Genomic DNA, 14,493 nt, shown 5'->3' with positions numbered 1-14,493 from the left:
TTGCCAGAGGACAGGGATCACTGTCCTGCCTCTGGCAGCTGACTTAAGGCTTGCGAAATAAGCAAGTGAACGACCAGAAGGCTCCCGGCTAGAGCCCCACCAAAGGCCTGACTGAATGGAGGATCTGGAGCCCTTCCCCAACCAGGAAGAGCACCCACAATGCACAGGAGAGAGGTCCCAAAGAACAGCCAGAATGCAAAACTTTATTATTAACTGGTTTCAACAAAAAAACGAGTGGATACACATAGAAACATGGACAGCATCTCCCCCAGCAGCAGGCAGGGTGGGGAAGGCAGGCAGGAGGGGTAGGCCTAGGGTATTCCCCTCTGCCCAGCAGAAATGGAATCCCAGGGAAAGGGTCAGGTTCCTTCCATCCAGCTGCGAGCCCTGAGACTACCTCATTCAGGGAAGCCCAGGACAGCAGCTGAGGGCAGAGGCTGAACAGCCAGGGGCCAGGCCTGGAGGAAGGTGTACAGAGTAGTCCTAGGCTGACATCACCAGGGAGGCGTCATGGGCTGAGGGTTCTGCAGATATGACATCACCACGGCAGAGATGGACAGCCTGAGACGGGAGAGAGGTGTCAGTCCAGGATGGATAGGCTTGGGTCCCCCTCTCCCACTTACTCAGGAGTTCTCCTTCTCTAGGCCTAGACTCACATGAAGCTACTCATCATCTGTTTAGTGTCCTCAGAACTCCGGGAGTTGGCAAAGCTGATGAAGGAGCAGTAGACAGCGACCCAAGCGCACCACTTCAGCTGGGGAAAGGCAGGTGGGTGGGGGATTTGGTGACAGGCACTCCAATGAGCCCCCACAGGGGCATTCCCAGGCACGGGTTCCAACCCACTGTTTCCACCCGATGCTGCTTAGATCTTATCCCCAAGAATCCCTCAGTCCCATTCCCCCTAGCCTACTCCAGGTACCCAGTTTCTCATGCTACTCTCTTGGCCTTCGTCTCTGACGGCGCCCCTTCCCCCAGGCCTAAGAAGACTGGCCTTTGACATGACATACCTCGTGATGCTAAGAACCCCATCCTTTCTCCACGAGTTCCCTCCAAATTACTTTAAAACCTGCCCCCACCCTCAAACCGACCTCCCAGGTACCTTCCCTGACCCCTGGCTTCCCTCATGGCTCTGGCTTTCTCCGCCCAGCAACACCGCAGCCCCGCCCCCGGGCAGGCCCAGGCCCCGCCCCCTCAGCGCCAGCCCTGCTTCATTCCGAATCCGCTGCCCCCCACTGGCTTCGCTATCAGGCGGAACTACGCCGAAGGAAACTCGGTGCCGCCCACCTTGAGCATGAGGCCGCACATGCTGAAGATCATGCCGAGCAGGTTCATGTAATCCGGCGTCGGGTCGTCCAAGGCCGGGTTACACTCGCTCGGTGGGGGCTTGTACCTGCGGCAGGCTCAAGGGTCAGAGGCACTCAAAGTCCCGCCCCCGAAATGGACAAGCGCGTCCCTGGGCCTCGCCCCACAACCCGAGCCCTGTTTCCTTGACGTTGGGGTCCTCACCTCAGTACTTTGTTCGGCCTTCGTGGGTCCGACATATTGTTAGTGGACATGGCGGGTCGGAGGTCAGGCCTCTTCCGCTGCGGGAGTTGCAGCTTCCGGCGCGGAAACGGAGGGTGGCTTTTAGAGTAGCACCCAGAAGCTTCGAGTTTCCGTTCCCAGCGGCGGGGGCCAGGACTCCTTCCAGCCAGGGGACAGAGAATTAGAAGAGACTGAAAATGTTCCTTGAAAACAAGAAGTGGGAAAAGAAACCCGGAAGCTGGAATCAGGCTTCAATTTTCCCAACACTATCCCGAAAAAAGCAAAAACATTTGAACCGGAAGTGAGAAACAGGAACTAGACTACGGAAGACAATAAGGTTACATCCAAGCGTGGGTTCCGAGGGTTCGGAATCCTCGGTGCAGACCGATGTAAGGCGGCGAGGAAGGGATCCCGAAACAAATGGCTTTCCCTGAGCCGAAACCACGGGGCCCGGAGCTGCCGCAGAAACGGGTGAAGACGTTGGACTGCGGGCAGGGGGCAGTGCGAGCTGTACGATTTAATGGTGAGCTCCCTCTTCGTTCCGGGTCTTCCTGCCTTCTGAGGTCCTCAGCCCTATAATCCCTTCCTGGTGTTCCCCAGTGGATGGCAATTACTGTCTGACGTGCGGCAGCGACAAGACCCTGAAGCTGTGGAATCCGTTGCGAGGGACGCTGCTGCGGACGTACAGTGGCCACGGCTACGAGGTGCTGGATGCGGCCGGGTGAGCCGGGGACCAAGCCGAGAAACGGGTGCAGAGATCGGGATCGAGGTCGACCCTGACGTTCCTTCCTCTTCCCTCCAGCTCCTTTGACAACAGCAGTCTCTGCTCCGGCGGCGGGGACAAGGCGGTGGTGCTGTGGGATGTGGCATCGGGGCAGGTCGTTCGCAAATTCCGGGGCCACGCGGGGGTGAGTACAAACAAGAGCGTGGATGGCGTAGAAGACCCGCATTATCGTGTAGGTGGTGACAGGGAACCCTTCCACCCCCACCCATTACAGAGCAAGGATCTTTTCTTAATGGCCCAGCATGCAGTTTCCCCAAAACCTTTCACCTCCCCTATCCCTAGTCTTTGCTTTTTTTTCCTAAAGATTTTATTTTATTTGAGAGGGAGAGCGCACAGCGGGGTGGGGGTTGGGAGAGGGAGAAGCAGGCTCCCTGCTTAGCAGGGAGCCCAATGTGGGACCCAATCCCAGGACCCTGAGATCATGACCTGAGCCAAAGGCAGATGCTTAACTGACTGAGGCACCCAGGGGTCCCTCCTTTGCCCTTGCTTTAACCTGCATCCGGAACCGTGCCTTTATCCCAGTCCTCCAAAGTCCAGCCTCCTCTGAGTGGCAATCCCTGTTTCTCAGAAGGTGAACACGGTCCAGTTTAATGAAGAGGCCACGGTCATCCTCTCTGGTGAGTCTGGGGCCTAGGCAGGGTACTGCCCCTGTGGCCCAAACCTGATCTTACCTTCATGCGGGCCCTCACAGGCTCTATCGATTCCAGCATACGCTGCTGGGACTGCCGATCGCGGAGGCCTGAGCCAGTGCAGACGCTGGACGAAGCCAGGGATGGCATATCCAGTGTGAAGGTGTCAGACCATGAGGTCCTGGCAGGGTGAGTGGAGCCAGGACCTCACCCCTCCCCGGTGCCACTGGGGATCACCACTGCCTCGCTACTCAGATTAAAATTTACTCTTCTCACCTCAGCTTGCAAGGCCCTGCACAGTCTGCTCTCCTGCAGATCTTTTAGCTTTTTTATTCATTCCAGGTCTCATTTTTCTTACTCTGCCCAGATGCTCTCATCTCGGATCTTTGCAATTGTTCTTTCTCTACCTGGACTTCTTTCTACTTACTCAAAGTGTTTTTGAGCCTCTATTGCATACCAGTTTTTTTACTCGGTGAACACACAGTAGTTAATGAAATAGGGAAAAGTCTCTGCCCACATGGGGTTGATATTCTAGTTGCAAGAGGTAAACAATGAAACTTCCCAAGCAGAACTGCCCAGCCTATTGGCTGGTCTGTTCCCACACATCTCCTGCTGGACCACACGTTTGTTTCCTTATCTTTCAAGTTCCAGTTTAGAGGTCACATCTTCAGGGAGGCCTTCCTAGATTATTCTCAGTCAGCAAGGCTCTATGATGGCAGAAAGTGCTTCTGGCTTTGTTGCAGCTGTGTCCCAAGGACTGGCCCAGAGAGGATGCTCAGTACATATCAGAAACAGATGGAGTAGGTCCTGATTGGCCCTGGGTGTAAGTCTCAAAGCCAGTGCCTTGGAATTCCACTCGAGAATTCATTTCAGTGTTTGTTGTGCATGCTAGCCTTGAGTGTGAGCATGACCTCAAAGGGTGCACAGGAAAGGCAAGCGCAGCTTCCCCCGCCCCCCCCCCACGCCCCCGGGTCCTGGCAGGGTCAGGGAGAGTACAGGGACTGGAGCCATGGACCTACTGGCCCCAGTTGATGCTTCAGCTGGATCCATCCTCTTGCAGCTCCGTGGACGGCCGGGTGAGGCGATATGACCTGAGGATGGGGCAACTCTTCTCAGACTATGTGGGCAGTGAGTGTGGTGGGGCTGTGGGGCAGGCAGGGCAGGTGGGGGGCAGCAAAGGGGGCCCCAGCCTCACCCACCTGCACCCCTCCCCACCCCCCAGGCCCCATCACTTGTACCTGCTTCAGCCGGGACGGGCAGTGCACCCTGGTGTCCAGCCTGGACTCCACATTGCGGCTTCTAGACAAGGACACAGGGGAGCTCCTGGGCGAGTGAGTCCTCGGGGTTGTGGGCCTCTCCCCGCCCCCAGACCCAAGCCCTCCTGACCCCACCCACCCCCAGGTACACGGGCCATAAGAACCAGGAGTACAAGCTGGACTGCTGCCTGAGCGAGCGTGACACACACGTGGTCAGCTGCTCCGAGGATGGGAAGGTGTACTTCTGGGACCTGGTGGAGGTGAGCCTTCTCACCCCAACTCCTTCCCAGGTTGCCTGCTCTGTGTCTTCTTCCATCACTCCCACACCTGCAAAAGGGAATGCTATTAGAGCTGGGGCTTAGAGGAGTGAGTGAGAAGACAAAGCAGGAAGGGCATTCCTGGCAAAGGGAACAGTGTGTGTGAAGGCTTGGAGGTGTGGCACACTTAGGTCAGGAGACAGAAGTACTGTGGGATGGCAGCAGCAGGGCTAGGTCAGGCAAGGCCACGAAAGCCCAGCTGACCCAGGGACTGACCCTGGCAGAGCAGGGCCGACAGCCACGTCTGAGCCCAGCTGAGATGGGGCTGTGGTTCAGAATCCCTGAGCTACCTCTGAGTATCCCCACGGTTTCTAGTCCCAAATGCTGTAAGCGCTGTCCTGATGTGTCTCAGGCTGGGAACAGACTTACTGTTCTGGCCTCATGGGGTCAGGGCTGAAGCTTGGCCAGGGAAGGTCATCTCCCTAAGAGGGGGAAGAAACTGGGGGGCCCTGGAGACGAGGGACCAGCTCTCTCTGGCAACTAAGAATGTGCCCGTGTTCTGCCTACTTCTCGACAGTCTACCAGATGGTCACCCTGAAGGGGGGAGCACAGGAAGGGACATTTTTGAAGTGGGAAGAGCAATCTGGGGCCAGTTTGAGGGACCGAGTATGCTGAGTGGTGACAGCAGGCTGAGGCAGGAAGTGAGTAGAGGCTGCCCAGTGAGCCAGTGGATCCCGGATGGCAGGAGGGTGGAGAAGCCGGGAACGGACAGGACAGGATCGGAGCAAGGTGGTGGCTGTGAATCGGACCCGGACGTGGTTTAAAGGCCAGGCCAGGAGCACTTGCCGATAAACGGGGTGGGAGGCATGAAAGAGGAGGACCCCCAAGATGTTTGGCCTGAGCCACACATGCTTCAAAGGATGGAGCCACTCGGGTTCATTCTGGGGCAGCTGAGGTTTGTGGTACCTGGGAAGCAATTTGAGGCGGGTGGCTGAAGGTCAGGGAGAGGGACACACTGATAACCACACCCCACCCCTTCCCTCCACAGGGGGCCCTGGCCCTGGCCCTTCCTGTGGGTCCCGGCGTGGTGCAGTCACTGGCCTACCACCCCACGGAGCCCTGCCTGCTGACCGCCATGGGGGGCAGCGTCCAGTGCTGGCGGGAAGAGGCTTATGAGGCTGAGGGGGGCAGCAGCTGAAGGTGGGGGGCCCACGACCACCAAGGACACGGACACAGACTCAGAAGGATCACGGAGACCATTTATTCCAAACACACAGCTGACCGAGGAGGAGGGAGGGACCGGGTGTGCAAGCTAATAAATAGAGGCGAGAGGAGACTTCCCTGGGCCGCAGCCATTCAGTCCTCATTCTTTTCAGGCATGAAGGCATCTCTCTTCTGGGCAAAGGTTTCAGCCACAAGCAGGGGGAAGACCAGGGAGGCGTCGGCATAGACCTGCAAAGGGGACGTGGGTGAGCCACAGGGCCCGTGGCCACACTCTGGGGGACTCTGCACCGCAGCCAGCCGATCACCCCTCACCTTGACAGGCTGTGCGTCCACCCGGATCTTGCCCCAAGAGACAGCTTCGTCCGGCCTGGCACCAGAGTCGGAGCCGTCAAACTCCTGGGCCGTGTTGATGTAGACAGAGTAGTCAGCCCCGTTCCGCTGTGGGGAGCGGCAGGGTGAGCTGGTCAGCCAGTCACTGGATGTGGGGGAGCAGGGCACCAGCTAGAGGCTGAGGGCTGGGTCCCGCATGAAGGAAGCCCGCAGCAGCCCCTCATTCCCCAGTCACATCAGTGCGTGAGCAGAGTGCGAGGTTGGAGGTTGACAGGGTTGATGGGCAGAGCTGCCCCAAACCCACCTGCTGTGTAGCAACAACTCCCACATCTGCTCAGCAGGGCCTGCCACCAAACACAAAGACTCCCCGCCCTGGTCCTGGCCCCGTCATTCCTTACCCGGACCCGCCATTTGTTCCCCCCACAGACGCCAGAGGGTGCCCGTGAGCAGGCAAGTGGCCACCCTGGAGGCCTGGCTCCTGCTGCCGGTCGCCTCCCATTCCCCTTTGCCCTGCTAACTGTCCCCGGCCTTAATTCAGGCACCTCAGAGCCTTTGCACTGGCTGTTCTCTCTGCTTACAAACTGTCTTCCCCAGAACATCATTTCTCTTGCCATCTTGCCATCCCTCATTTCTTCCCACAGCAGTTAACTGCCACGTGACGTGCATGTGACTTGTTCGCTGCCTGGCTCCCTGACTAGGACATCAGTCTAGGTGGACAGGGAGCCTGGCCTGTCTAGTCCACAGCTGTCCCCCTGGCACCTGGCATAGGCCTAGCATACAGCATGGCAAGCCTGCGTGCCACCCGCACGAGGGACCGGGTACTCTGTCCTCACTCACCATGAGGTTGGCGTTGGCGATGTGGTGCTTGACCAAACCCCCGCCCAGGATGATCATCCCAGTGCGCTTGGCAAAGACGGCCTGTGTGTTGATGAGCCGCAGGTCTGGAGAAGAGCGCAGTGGTCAGGCTGTGGACCCAGCCAGCCCTCCTCCCCTGCTGCTCTGCGGCCCCGGCACCTCACCCTCGACGATGTCCAGGACCAGGCCTGGGTTCTTGTAGGAATGGAAGAAGATCATGTCACCCAAGGAGCCATCTGTGAGCGCTGGGCTCAACACGGGGATGTGGTTCTGGGGAACGGCAAGATAAGAGCGACGGGAGCTCAGAGCCCAGTGGGGGCAGGCTGGTCCCCATCCCAGTGGCATCCCCTCCTCTCTGCCTGATTCTGGGCAGAGTGCTTAAGTTCTCTGAGCCTCAGTTTCCTCAACTATAAAATGGAGAGAGCAATAGCACCATCATGAAGAAACGTGATGAAACCAGACAAAACATGAAGGATTGTGTCGGACAAAGAATGGTAGCTCTCGCTACTCTGACTGCGGGACCTCCTCCTTGGAGGAGCATGGGACCATGTGCCCCGCCCCATGAGGGTTGCTAGCCCCCCCCCCCAACTGATCCCAGGTGGTCTACGCGTAGAGCCAGGATACCAGGGTCAATTCAGTAGCTGTGCAGCCTCAGACAAACTACCTAACTTCTGTGTCTGGTTCCGCATCTAAGAGTGGAGATGATGAAGTGGTTCTCCAGGTGGCTATGAAGGTGAAACAAGCGAATACGTGCCGAGGCCTGGTATCTGTGCCCCACCCAGCCCCTCACCTTCTGGGCCCAGTAATACACTGATTCTGGGTTGTTGATCTCCTTGCCCAGCCGGGCAATCATCTTGGAAGGTGTCCACTTCACACCCTAGGAGGAGACATTGACTTTAGCCCGCAGTGCCTCCCCCTGACTCCTACCATGCTGGCCCCCAGGTCGTTCCTGCCCCACCTCCGTGTTCTGCTCCAGCACCATCTGGTCCAGAATGGGCATCAACCAATCCTCGAACTTGCAGTAGTTGTCATTGGGCACCAGTAAGTTTCCAATCCTGCAAACATGAGGCATGTGGGCATCGGGCCCCAGGGCCCTCAGCCCAGCTCCCTTGCCCAACACCACTCAGGGCCCCCAACCTGTTGATCCCGTTCTCACGTAGCTCCTTGCCCCTGAGACTGAAATCGCCCAGGTACGTGGGTGCCAGGCACTTGATAAAATCTTCCTCCACACCGCCAGCTGTGGTCACTAAGACGTCCACCTGCAGCCACAAGTCGGTGAGGTTGGCGGTGGAAGAGGGGCCCTGCCCTCATCCCAGGTAGGGCTCCTAACTCCCAACACTAACCCAGTGAATAGCTCTACTGCAAAACAAAAGTAGATCATGTCCCTCTGCTTAAAACTGACCCTGTCTCGGGGCGCCTGGGTGGCACAGCGGTTAAGCGCCTGCCTTCGGCTCAGGGCGTGATCCCGGCATTCTGGGATCGAGCCCCACATCAGGCTCCTCCGCTATGAGCCTGCTTCTTCGTCTCCCACTCCCCCTGCTTGTGTTCCCTCTCTCGCTGGCTGTCTCTATCTCTGTCAAATAAATAAAATCTTAAAAAAAAAAAAAACTGACCCTGTCTCTATGTCATTTAAATGACCAATAATTTTATTGCCCATAAGACCTAGAGAGGCCAAGACCACAACCCCACCAGGTCCCCACCATGTTGTGCTGGACGAGGTAACGGATGGTCTCACGGATGCCTGAACTGATGAGGTTGGATGTGTAGCCCAGAAAAATGGTGCAGCCAGTAAGTGGGCGGCGGCTCTTGGTCAGGTCTGCATGGTGGTCTTCATCCTGCGACAGCGGCTCTAGTTTCTTCTCTATCTAGGTGTAAGGGCAGGGTCAAGTTACCCTCTGGCCCCAAACCCTAGCACCTACCACTTCTACCTGGAATACCTGGAGCCAGGGAAAGAACGCCCCCTGTGCAGGCTCCGCCCCATTCACAGCCCAAATCTCAGGGCACACGCTCAGGTTTTACCCCCCCCCCTTTCAAGGAATCGGAGAGAACGACCTTTACAGGCCTTGTCCCCTTCCCCGTTGGAAAAAGCAAATCCGAGCTCAGACCCCGCCCTGACTTAGGCTCCTCTTCAACCGCACTGTTCAGAACGCTTTCACTCGTTACCTACAACCCGCCTCCTATCTAGAATCTGTCCCAACTTCATCCTGATTGTAGAATGCTATGGGGATAGGCGGGACAACGTCCTCTTCCCAGCGCAGAAACTGCCGCGCAGAGTGGGTCCCGCCTCTCTCCACCTATTGGACCGCCCACGAAAGGGCACGCCCCCTCCGAGGGGAGCCCCGCCCCCTCCAAGTACTGCATTGCCGCTACCCTAGGCCACACCCCTTTAATCCAGGAAGTTCCGCCCCAGGCTTCACCATGGCGTTGACTTGCTGCACTGCGCGCCCAAAGTTGGTGGCCTGGAAACCAGTGGTGCCGAAGGCCTCTAGTAGCGCACGGTAGTCCACGCCGCGGTTGAAGTCGTAGCCTCGGACTTGGGAGCTCTCGGAGGGCAGGGCCGAGCTGTGCTTTAGCACAGCGGCCAGCGCCGCCGCGGGTGCCTTCCCCTCCGGAGGACCCTCCATGTTCCTGCGGCCGCACTCCCAGATCACAGCCGCCCCAGGCCAGGCCTCCAGCGGCCTCCAAACACCCTAAACCCCGGCACGCGCTTCTGTACAACAGTGCAGGAAGTAGGGCTCGGGAAAACCTGCAGGAGGGGACGGGAAGTTGTTTAGTCACATGACCCTTTTTGCTTCCCATAATCCAGCGCGCGGCCATGTTTGCGCGTGCGTTCCGTAATACGGAAGCCGCGAGGAGCCGTTATTCCTTGTCAAACCGGAGATGAATGAAGATTCCTACTTTCACTGCCGCCTGCTGGAGACCCACCGCGTTGCGTTGCGCTTTTCCATTCGTTTCTGTCCCTTTGGGGAAAGAGGATGGCTTCTTAGGCGTCGTCCTTGGACAGGATTCGAGTCATCAGGAAATGTCAGATAGTTTCTGCCCCTGAGCGTCTCTCGTCAAATGGTTTAGCGATCGCTGTCCGTACCTCGCAGGTCTCCAGAGCCGCCTCCATATGCTGCGTAAGCCTCTGGTCTTCCCCGGGCAGTTGCAGCTGTCACTTCTTCTGGGAAGCCTTCCCTGACCTTCCTCTGGGTAAGGGACCTCCTCTGGATTCCAAAGCTGATCTCTCTTTCCCTCCAGCCAGACTGTGAGACCCTCGAAGGTGGGGTCTGTATCTCATGGGTCGTCCTAGCCCTGCACAGGGTCTGGTCCAGGGGGAATCCTTTAACCAGGCATTCTACAATTTATGGAGTCTGTACTATCCGTTGGGCTCTGTGTTTGGCGCTTCAGATTTATCAGTGAACAAGATGCAGACCCTGCCCTCCTGGAGTCCACAGTTTGGGGAGCTAGAAAGCTAACAACAGTAGTGGTAAGTGCTATTGAGGATTCAAAAATGATGATGTGTCTTTGAGATAGGGGTGGATGGAGGGGGAGGTGCCCTTATTTGCAGGGACAGGTGGTTGGAGAAGGACACCAAGGAGGTGACATTTGAGCCAAGGTCTGAAAGCCAAGAAAAGCCCCATATGTGAAGATTTGAGGAGGCCATTTCCCCACCATCCCCCATTGGGAAAGAACTGCCAGTGCAAAGCTCCTGAGGCCAGAGATTAGCCCACTTGATTGGAGGAAGAGAATATCCTCCTTGACATATTTGACAGTCCCCACCTGGATCTCAAACTCACCACCTCTGTTCCCACTCCTCCTAACCCTAATCCCCCTTCAGTCTTCCACATCTCATCAGAAAGCCCTCAGCTCAGCAAATAAGCGCTCCGTGCTAGTAGGCTCAACACTGGAGAACTGAGCTTGTTGTCTCCCCTTCTCTCACACCCACACCCGTCCCTCGGCACCTCTGCCAAGTTCCACCGACAAAATAGGTCCCAAATCCAGGTGCTTTTTTTATTGATAGAATTTGGCATCTAGAATTATATTAGTTTCAGGTGTACAACATCATGATTGCGTATTTGTATCCAGGTGCTTCTCTCCATTCTCGCAGCCTCCATGCTGGGCTACCTTCCCTCTAATCCATCTCCCCGCTGTGGCCAGAGAGCCCATTAAGTAGAAGCCAGACGCGTCATTCCTTTTTAGAATTCTATTATGGTGGTTTCTCCCGAGGAGTAAAATCCAGGGTCTTCACCGTGGCCTGTGAAGGTGCCTGCTCACTTCCCTGCCCTCATCTCCCACCACTTGCCCTCACTTCCTCCTCTCCGGTTACACCGGCCTCCAGCCTGTCCTAGAACCCACCAAGCTCGTTTCCTGACCAAGGGAAGATGCACGCCCTGCTCCCTCTGCCTGGAATACCCTCTTCTCCAGCTCCTTCTCCCTGAGTCTCTGCCTAAATATTACCTCGTCCTAGAGGCCTGCTCTGACCACCTGATTCCACCCTTACCTTGCTTGTCATTGTCTTTCAAAGCACCTAATACATTTTGTTTGCTGTTGTCTGTCCCTCCCTGATTAGAACGGCGGCACCGTGTGGGCAGGATTCTCTGGTTTCGCTGCTGTTTCTCTTTCTCTGTGCAGTGATCACATACTGTGATCTCAGCAAATATGCTGAATAAATGAATGAACCCACGTGAGGGCATCAGGGTGATGATCCACGAGGAATGAAGGAGGGAAAGAGGTTGATAAATGAATTCAGGGGCGCCTCGCTGGCTCAGTCGGTAGAGCATGTGATTCTTGATCTTGGGGTTGTGAGTTTGAGCCCCACGTTGGGTGTAGAGATTACTTAAAGATAAAATCTGTGAAAGAAAGAGAGAGAGAGAGAGAGAGAGAGAGAGAGAGAGAAGGAAGGAAGGAAGGAAGGAAGGAAGGAAGGAAGGAAAGAAAGAAAGAAAGAAAGAAAGAAAGAAAGAAAGAAAGAAAGAAAGAAAGAAAGAAAGAAAGAAAGAAAGAAAGAAAGAAAGAAAGAAAGAATTCAGAGCAGGTAGAAGGTGCCAGAGCAGACAGAGCCCTCTGGGTGGTAGTAAGGAATATGTGTTTATCCTAAGAGGCTGTGAAACCATTGGAGAGTTTTAAGATTTTTTACTTATATTTGCCACAGAGAGAGAGAGAGAGAGCACAAGCAGGGGGGGCGGCAGGTAGAGGGAGAAGCAGGCTGGGAGTCCGATGCAGGACTCAGTCCCAGCACCCTGGGATCATGACCTGAGCCAAGGCAGACGCTTAACCAACTGAGCCACCCGGGTGTCCCAAACATTAGAGAGTTTTAAAAAGGAATGAGAGACTCTGCTTTTTTCCCCAATTTTTAAAAAAAGCTTTTATTTTTAAGTAATCTCTACACCCAACACGGGGCTCAAACTCACAACCTTGAGATCAAGAATTGCACGCTCCACTGACTGAGCCAGCCAGGCGCCCCGCCAATTTTTTTATTGTGGTAAAACATATATAACATAAAACTTATTATCATGATCATTTTAAAGTATACAGTTCTATGGCATTAAGCACATTCACAATGTTGTACAAACATCTCCACCGTCCATCTCTAAAATGTTTTCACAATCCCGAACTGAAACTCTGTCCCCCTTAAACACTAACTCCCCGTCCCCTTCCCCAGCCCCTGCCACACACCATCTACTTTCTGTCTCTGGATTTGACTCCCCCAGGGACCTCACGTACTGGCTTATTTCACTTAATGTACGTCCTCAAGGTTTTTCCATCTTGTAATGTGATTTATTTTTTTACCAGACCCCACAGGCTGCCTTGAGGAGAACGGGGGCAGTGGGGAAGGGCAGAGCAGGGGACACGAGGGCAGAGGCGCCCGAGCTGGTCCAGGCCAGCAGAGATGGGAGCAGCACCTGGGACATGCCAACAGACATGAAGTGACCAGACCGAGAACCTAATTTGACGTTGATCTGACGGCTCTTGAGAAAGGATCAGACGTGGGGACACCAGAAAGAGAGGATCGAAGGAGTTGAAGATTCAGGCCAGGGCATTTGAGTGGATGGTGGTGAACTGGGGGGCAGGAGGTCTGGAGGGAAGATAATCCCGAGTCCAGCTTTGGCTGAGCTAGGCGCGAGACCCCGGAGACACCGGTAGGACAGACTGAGGAGGCAGGAGGCTCTTCGGGTGCATCTGAAATCAGGGAAGGCTCTGGGATGGGGACAGAGGGAGCCATCAGCATCAGCAAGTGGACGGAGTTACCTGCGGATGAGATCCCAGGCAGTGAGTGTAGACAGAGGGCGAGGCCAGGCTGCACCTCAGCCAGGGTACACTCTGTATGTGCTGGGGGCCGAGGCCGGCAGAGGAGGAGTGTTGGGGCCCATTGGCAGAGGATCAAGCCGGTCAGTGAAAGACCAGGGCCCCCACGCTCCCCCCAGCCAAGGTGACACGTGACACCAGGGCAGCCACTGGGCTCCCTGGGGCAGGGACCCCCTCAGCTGAGGCAGCTGCTGCTGTGGTGACATTTCACTCCATGAGTGTCCTGGCTTCAAAGTCTCTGCAGGGGTGGGGGAGGGAACGGAGGGAGCTGGAGAGGCCAGGCTGGCAGGGGAGGGAGCCAGAGCCTGGCTGCGGAGGACTTAGCAGTCAGGAATCAGCCGGAGTCCTCAGCTGAAGTATGTGGTCCTGACGGGTCCGGGACCCGCCACCCCCTTCCCACAGTCCCCAAGGGGACACAGGAGGTGGTTAGGGGACTCTCAGGTAGCCGTACGAGCCCACTGCCTGTGACCCCGCTCACTTTCCTGCAGATGTCCAGCAAGATGGCCATCGGCAGCGACATCGGGCAGGCCCGCCGGGCCGTGGAGCAGCTCCGGATGGAGGCAGGCATTGACCGCGTGAAGGTGAGGGCCAGGGCGGCACGGGCGTGTCTGGGCGAGGGGGCAGGCGGACAGCCCGGGCCTGGCTGACGGGGCCGGCCTGCAGGTGTCCAAGGCGGCTGCCGACCTGCTGCAGTTCTGTACGGAGCAGGCCAAGAGCGACCCCTTCCTTGTGGGCATCCCAGCGGCCACCAACCCCTTCAAGGAGAAGAAGCCCTGCGCCATCCTGTGACGGCCACGGTCCCGACCCCCCAGAAGGCCTCAATAAAAATGAAGTGAAGGGTCCTCAGGACGTGGCTTGGCCGGGCTTCGGGGGGGGCAGAGGGGACCTGTTCTGGGGCCACCTGTGCACGTGGCGCGGCCCCCCCCGCCCCCACTGACTCATGGCCCCAGCAGCACACACATCCCGCACCCCGGATGAACGAGCACACGCCTCCGCCGCCCCTCTCTGCCCCCCGCACTGTGGGGTAGCATTAGCGGATCCCCTTGCCCACTGCACAGACACACCCAGGGTCAGGGTCCCAGTCTGCGTGCCAGCACGCATCACACGTGCCTTCACATCACACAAACACACACGCACACACACACACACGCCATTACAGAAACCCATGCACATCCTCATGAGCCTCCTCCTTCCCCACACACACCCACGTCCAGCAGCACACAGATGTGCACAGACAGGGTTACTGTGACAACACGCACAGCCAGACCCACGTCCCCAGCGACACGCAGACACATGATCGTGAGCACAGAAAGGCACTCGAGCAGGTGCACTCACACCTCAATATG

The 14,493-nt window shown here is 56.7% G+C and overlaps 4 protein-coding genes across 6 annotated transcripts; 2 read left to right on the top strand and 2 right to left on the bottom strand.

Annotated features, from left to right (window-relative positions):
- Positions 1-183: 183 nt before the first annotated feature.
- WDR83OS (WD repeat domain 83 opposite strand) lies at positions 184-1,649 on the bottom strand. The gene is made up of 4 exons (XM_045774500.2): positions 1,507-1,649; positions 1,285-1,390; positions 657-754; positions 184-561 (listed from the first exon to the last, which is right to left on the bottom strand). The coding sequence occupies exons 1-4, from the start codon at positions 1,554-1,556 to the stop codon at positions 495-497; spliced, it is 321 nt and encodes a 106-aa protein (XP_045630456.1). The 5' UTR covers positions 1,557-1,649; the 3' UTR covers positions 184-494.
- Positions 1,650-1,683: 34 nt separating this feature from the next.
- On the top strand, positions 1,684-8,467 carry WDR83 (WD repeat domain 83). The gene is made up of 9 exons (XM_045774499.2): positions 1,684-2,047; positions 2,125-2,245; positions 2,327-2,432; positions 2,877-2,925; positions 3,000-3,126; positions 3,998-4,065; positions 4,160-4,268; positions 4,339-4,453; positions 5,499-8,467. The coding sequence occupies exons 1-9, from the start codon at positions 1,945-1,947 to the stop codon at positions 5,646-5,648; spliced, it is 948 nt and encodes a 315-aa protein (XP_045630455.1). The 5' UTR covers positions 1,684-1,944; the 3' UTR covers positions 5,649-8,467.
- Positions 5,698-9,621, bottom strand: DHPS (deoxyhypusine synthase). 2 transcript variants are annotated; one of them, XM_045774497.2, is made up of 9 exons: positions 9,277-9,621; positions 8,560-8,724; positions 7,997-8,118; positions 7,818-7,914; positions 7,650-7,736; positions 7,024-7,129; positions 6,842-6,945; positions 5,987-6,112; positions 5,698-5,902 (listed from the first exon to the last, which is right to left on the bottom strand). In XM_045774497.2, exons 1-9 carry the CDS (start codon positions 9,481-9,483, stop codon positions 5,807-5,809), a joined length of 1,110 nt encoding a protein of 369 aa, XP_045630453.1. In that variant the 5' UTR covers positions 9,484-9,621; the 3' UTR covers positions 5,698-5,806. The 2 variants fall into 2 exon arrangements, with proteins under 2 accessions (XP_045630453.1, XP_087723374.1); XM_087867248.1 differs by lacking the exon at positions 5,698-5,902 and having other exon boundaries at positions 6,013-6,149.
- A 99-nt stretch (positions 9,622-9,720) lies between these two features.
- GNG14 (G protein subunit gamma 14) lies at positions 9,721-13,989 on the top strand. 2 transcript variants are annotated; one of them, XM_045774502.2, is made up of 4 exons: positions 9,721-10,051; positions 10,250-10,328; positions 13,636-13,728; positions 13,811-13,989. In XM_045774502.2, the coding sequence occupies exons 3-4, from the start codon at positions 13,636-13,638 to the stop codon at positions 13,934-13,936; spliced, it is 219 nt and encodes a 72-aa protein (XP_045630458.1). In that variant the 5' UTR covers positions 9,721-10,051; positions 10,250-10,328; the 3' UTR covers positions 13,937-13,989. The 2 variants fall into 2 exon arrangements, with proteins under 2 accessions (XP_045630458.1, XP_045630457.1); XM_045774501.2 differs by lacking the exon at positions 10,250-10,328 and having other exon boundaries at positions 9,722-10,051.
- Positions 13,990-14,493: the final 504 nt, after the last annotated feature.

This window comes from Ursus americanus, chromosome 14, assembly GCF_024610735.1.
Source record: "Ursus americanus isolate L20-20 chromosome 14, mUrsAme1.1.p, whole genome shotgun sequence".
Taxonomy (NCBI): domain Eukaryota; kingdom Metazoa; phylum Chordata; class Mammalia; order Carnivora; family Ursidae; genus Ursus; species Ursus americanus.
This window is presented reverse-complemented; position numbering and strand designations above follow the sequence as displayed.

Bases quoted from the DNA above. Each gene is read 5' to 3' on its own strand.
- WDR83 (XM_045774499.2), top strand. From the start codon at position 1,945: ATGGCTTTCCCTGAGCCGAAACCACGGGGCCCGGAGCTGCCGCAGAAA. The intron at 2,048-2,124 runs GTGAGCTCCCTC...GGTGTTCCCCAG, and splicing joins GCGAGCTGTACGATTTAATG to TGGATGGCAATTACTGTCTG. The intron at 2,433-2,876 runs GTGAGTACAAAC...CCTGTTTCTCAG, and splicing joins AATTCCGGGGCCACGCGGGG to AAGGTGAACACGGTCCAGTT.
- WDR83OS (XM_045774500.2), bottom strand. From the start codon at position 1,556: ATGTCCACTAACAATATGTCGGACCCACGAAGGCCGAACAAAGTACTG. The intron at 755-1,284 runs GTGGGCGGCACC...GCCTTTCCCCAG, and splicing joins TGTGCGGCCTCATGCTCAAG to CTGAAGTGGTGCGCTTGGGT. The intron at 562-656 runs GTGAGTCTAGGC...CTCCCGTCTCAG, and splicing joins CAGATGATGAGTAGCTTCAT to GCTGTCCATCTCTGCCGTGG.
- DHPS (XM_045774497.2), bottom strand. From the start codon at position 9,483: ATGGAGGGTCCTCCGGAGGGGAAGGCACCCGCGGCGGCGCTGGCCGCT. The intron at 8,119-8,559 runs GTGGGGACCTGG...TTGTGGCTGCAG, and splicing joins ACCTCGTCCAGCACAACATG to GTGGACGTCTTAGTGACCAC. The intron at 7,915-7,996 runs GTTGGGGGCCCT...TCATGTTTGCAG, and splicing joins CGTGAGAACGGGATCAACAG to GATTGGAAACTTACTGGTGC.
- GNG14 (XM_045774502.2), top strand. From the start codon at position 13,636: ATGTCCAGCAAGATGGCCATCGGCAGCGACATCGGGCAGGCCCGCCGG. The intron at 13,729-13,810 runs GTGAGGGCCAGG...GCCGGCCTGCAG, and splicing joins CAGGCATTGACCGCGTGAAG to GTGTCCAAGGCGGCTGCCGA.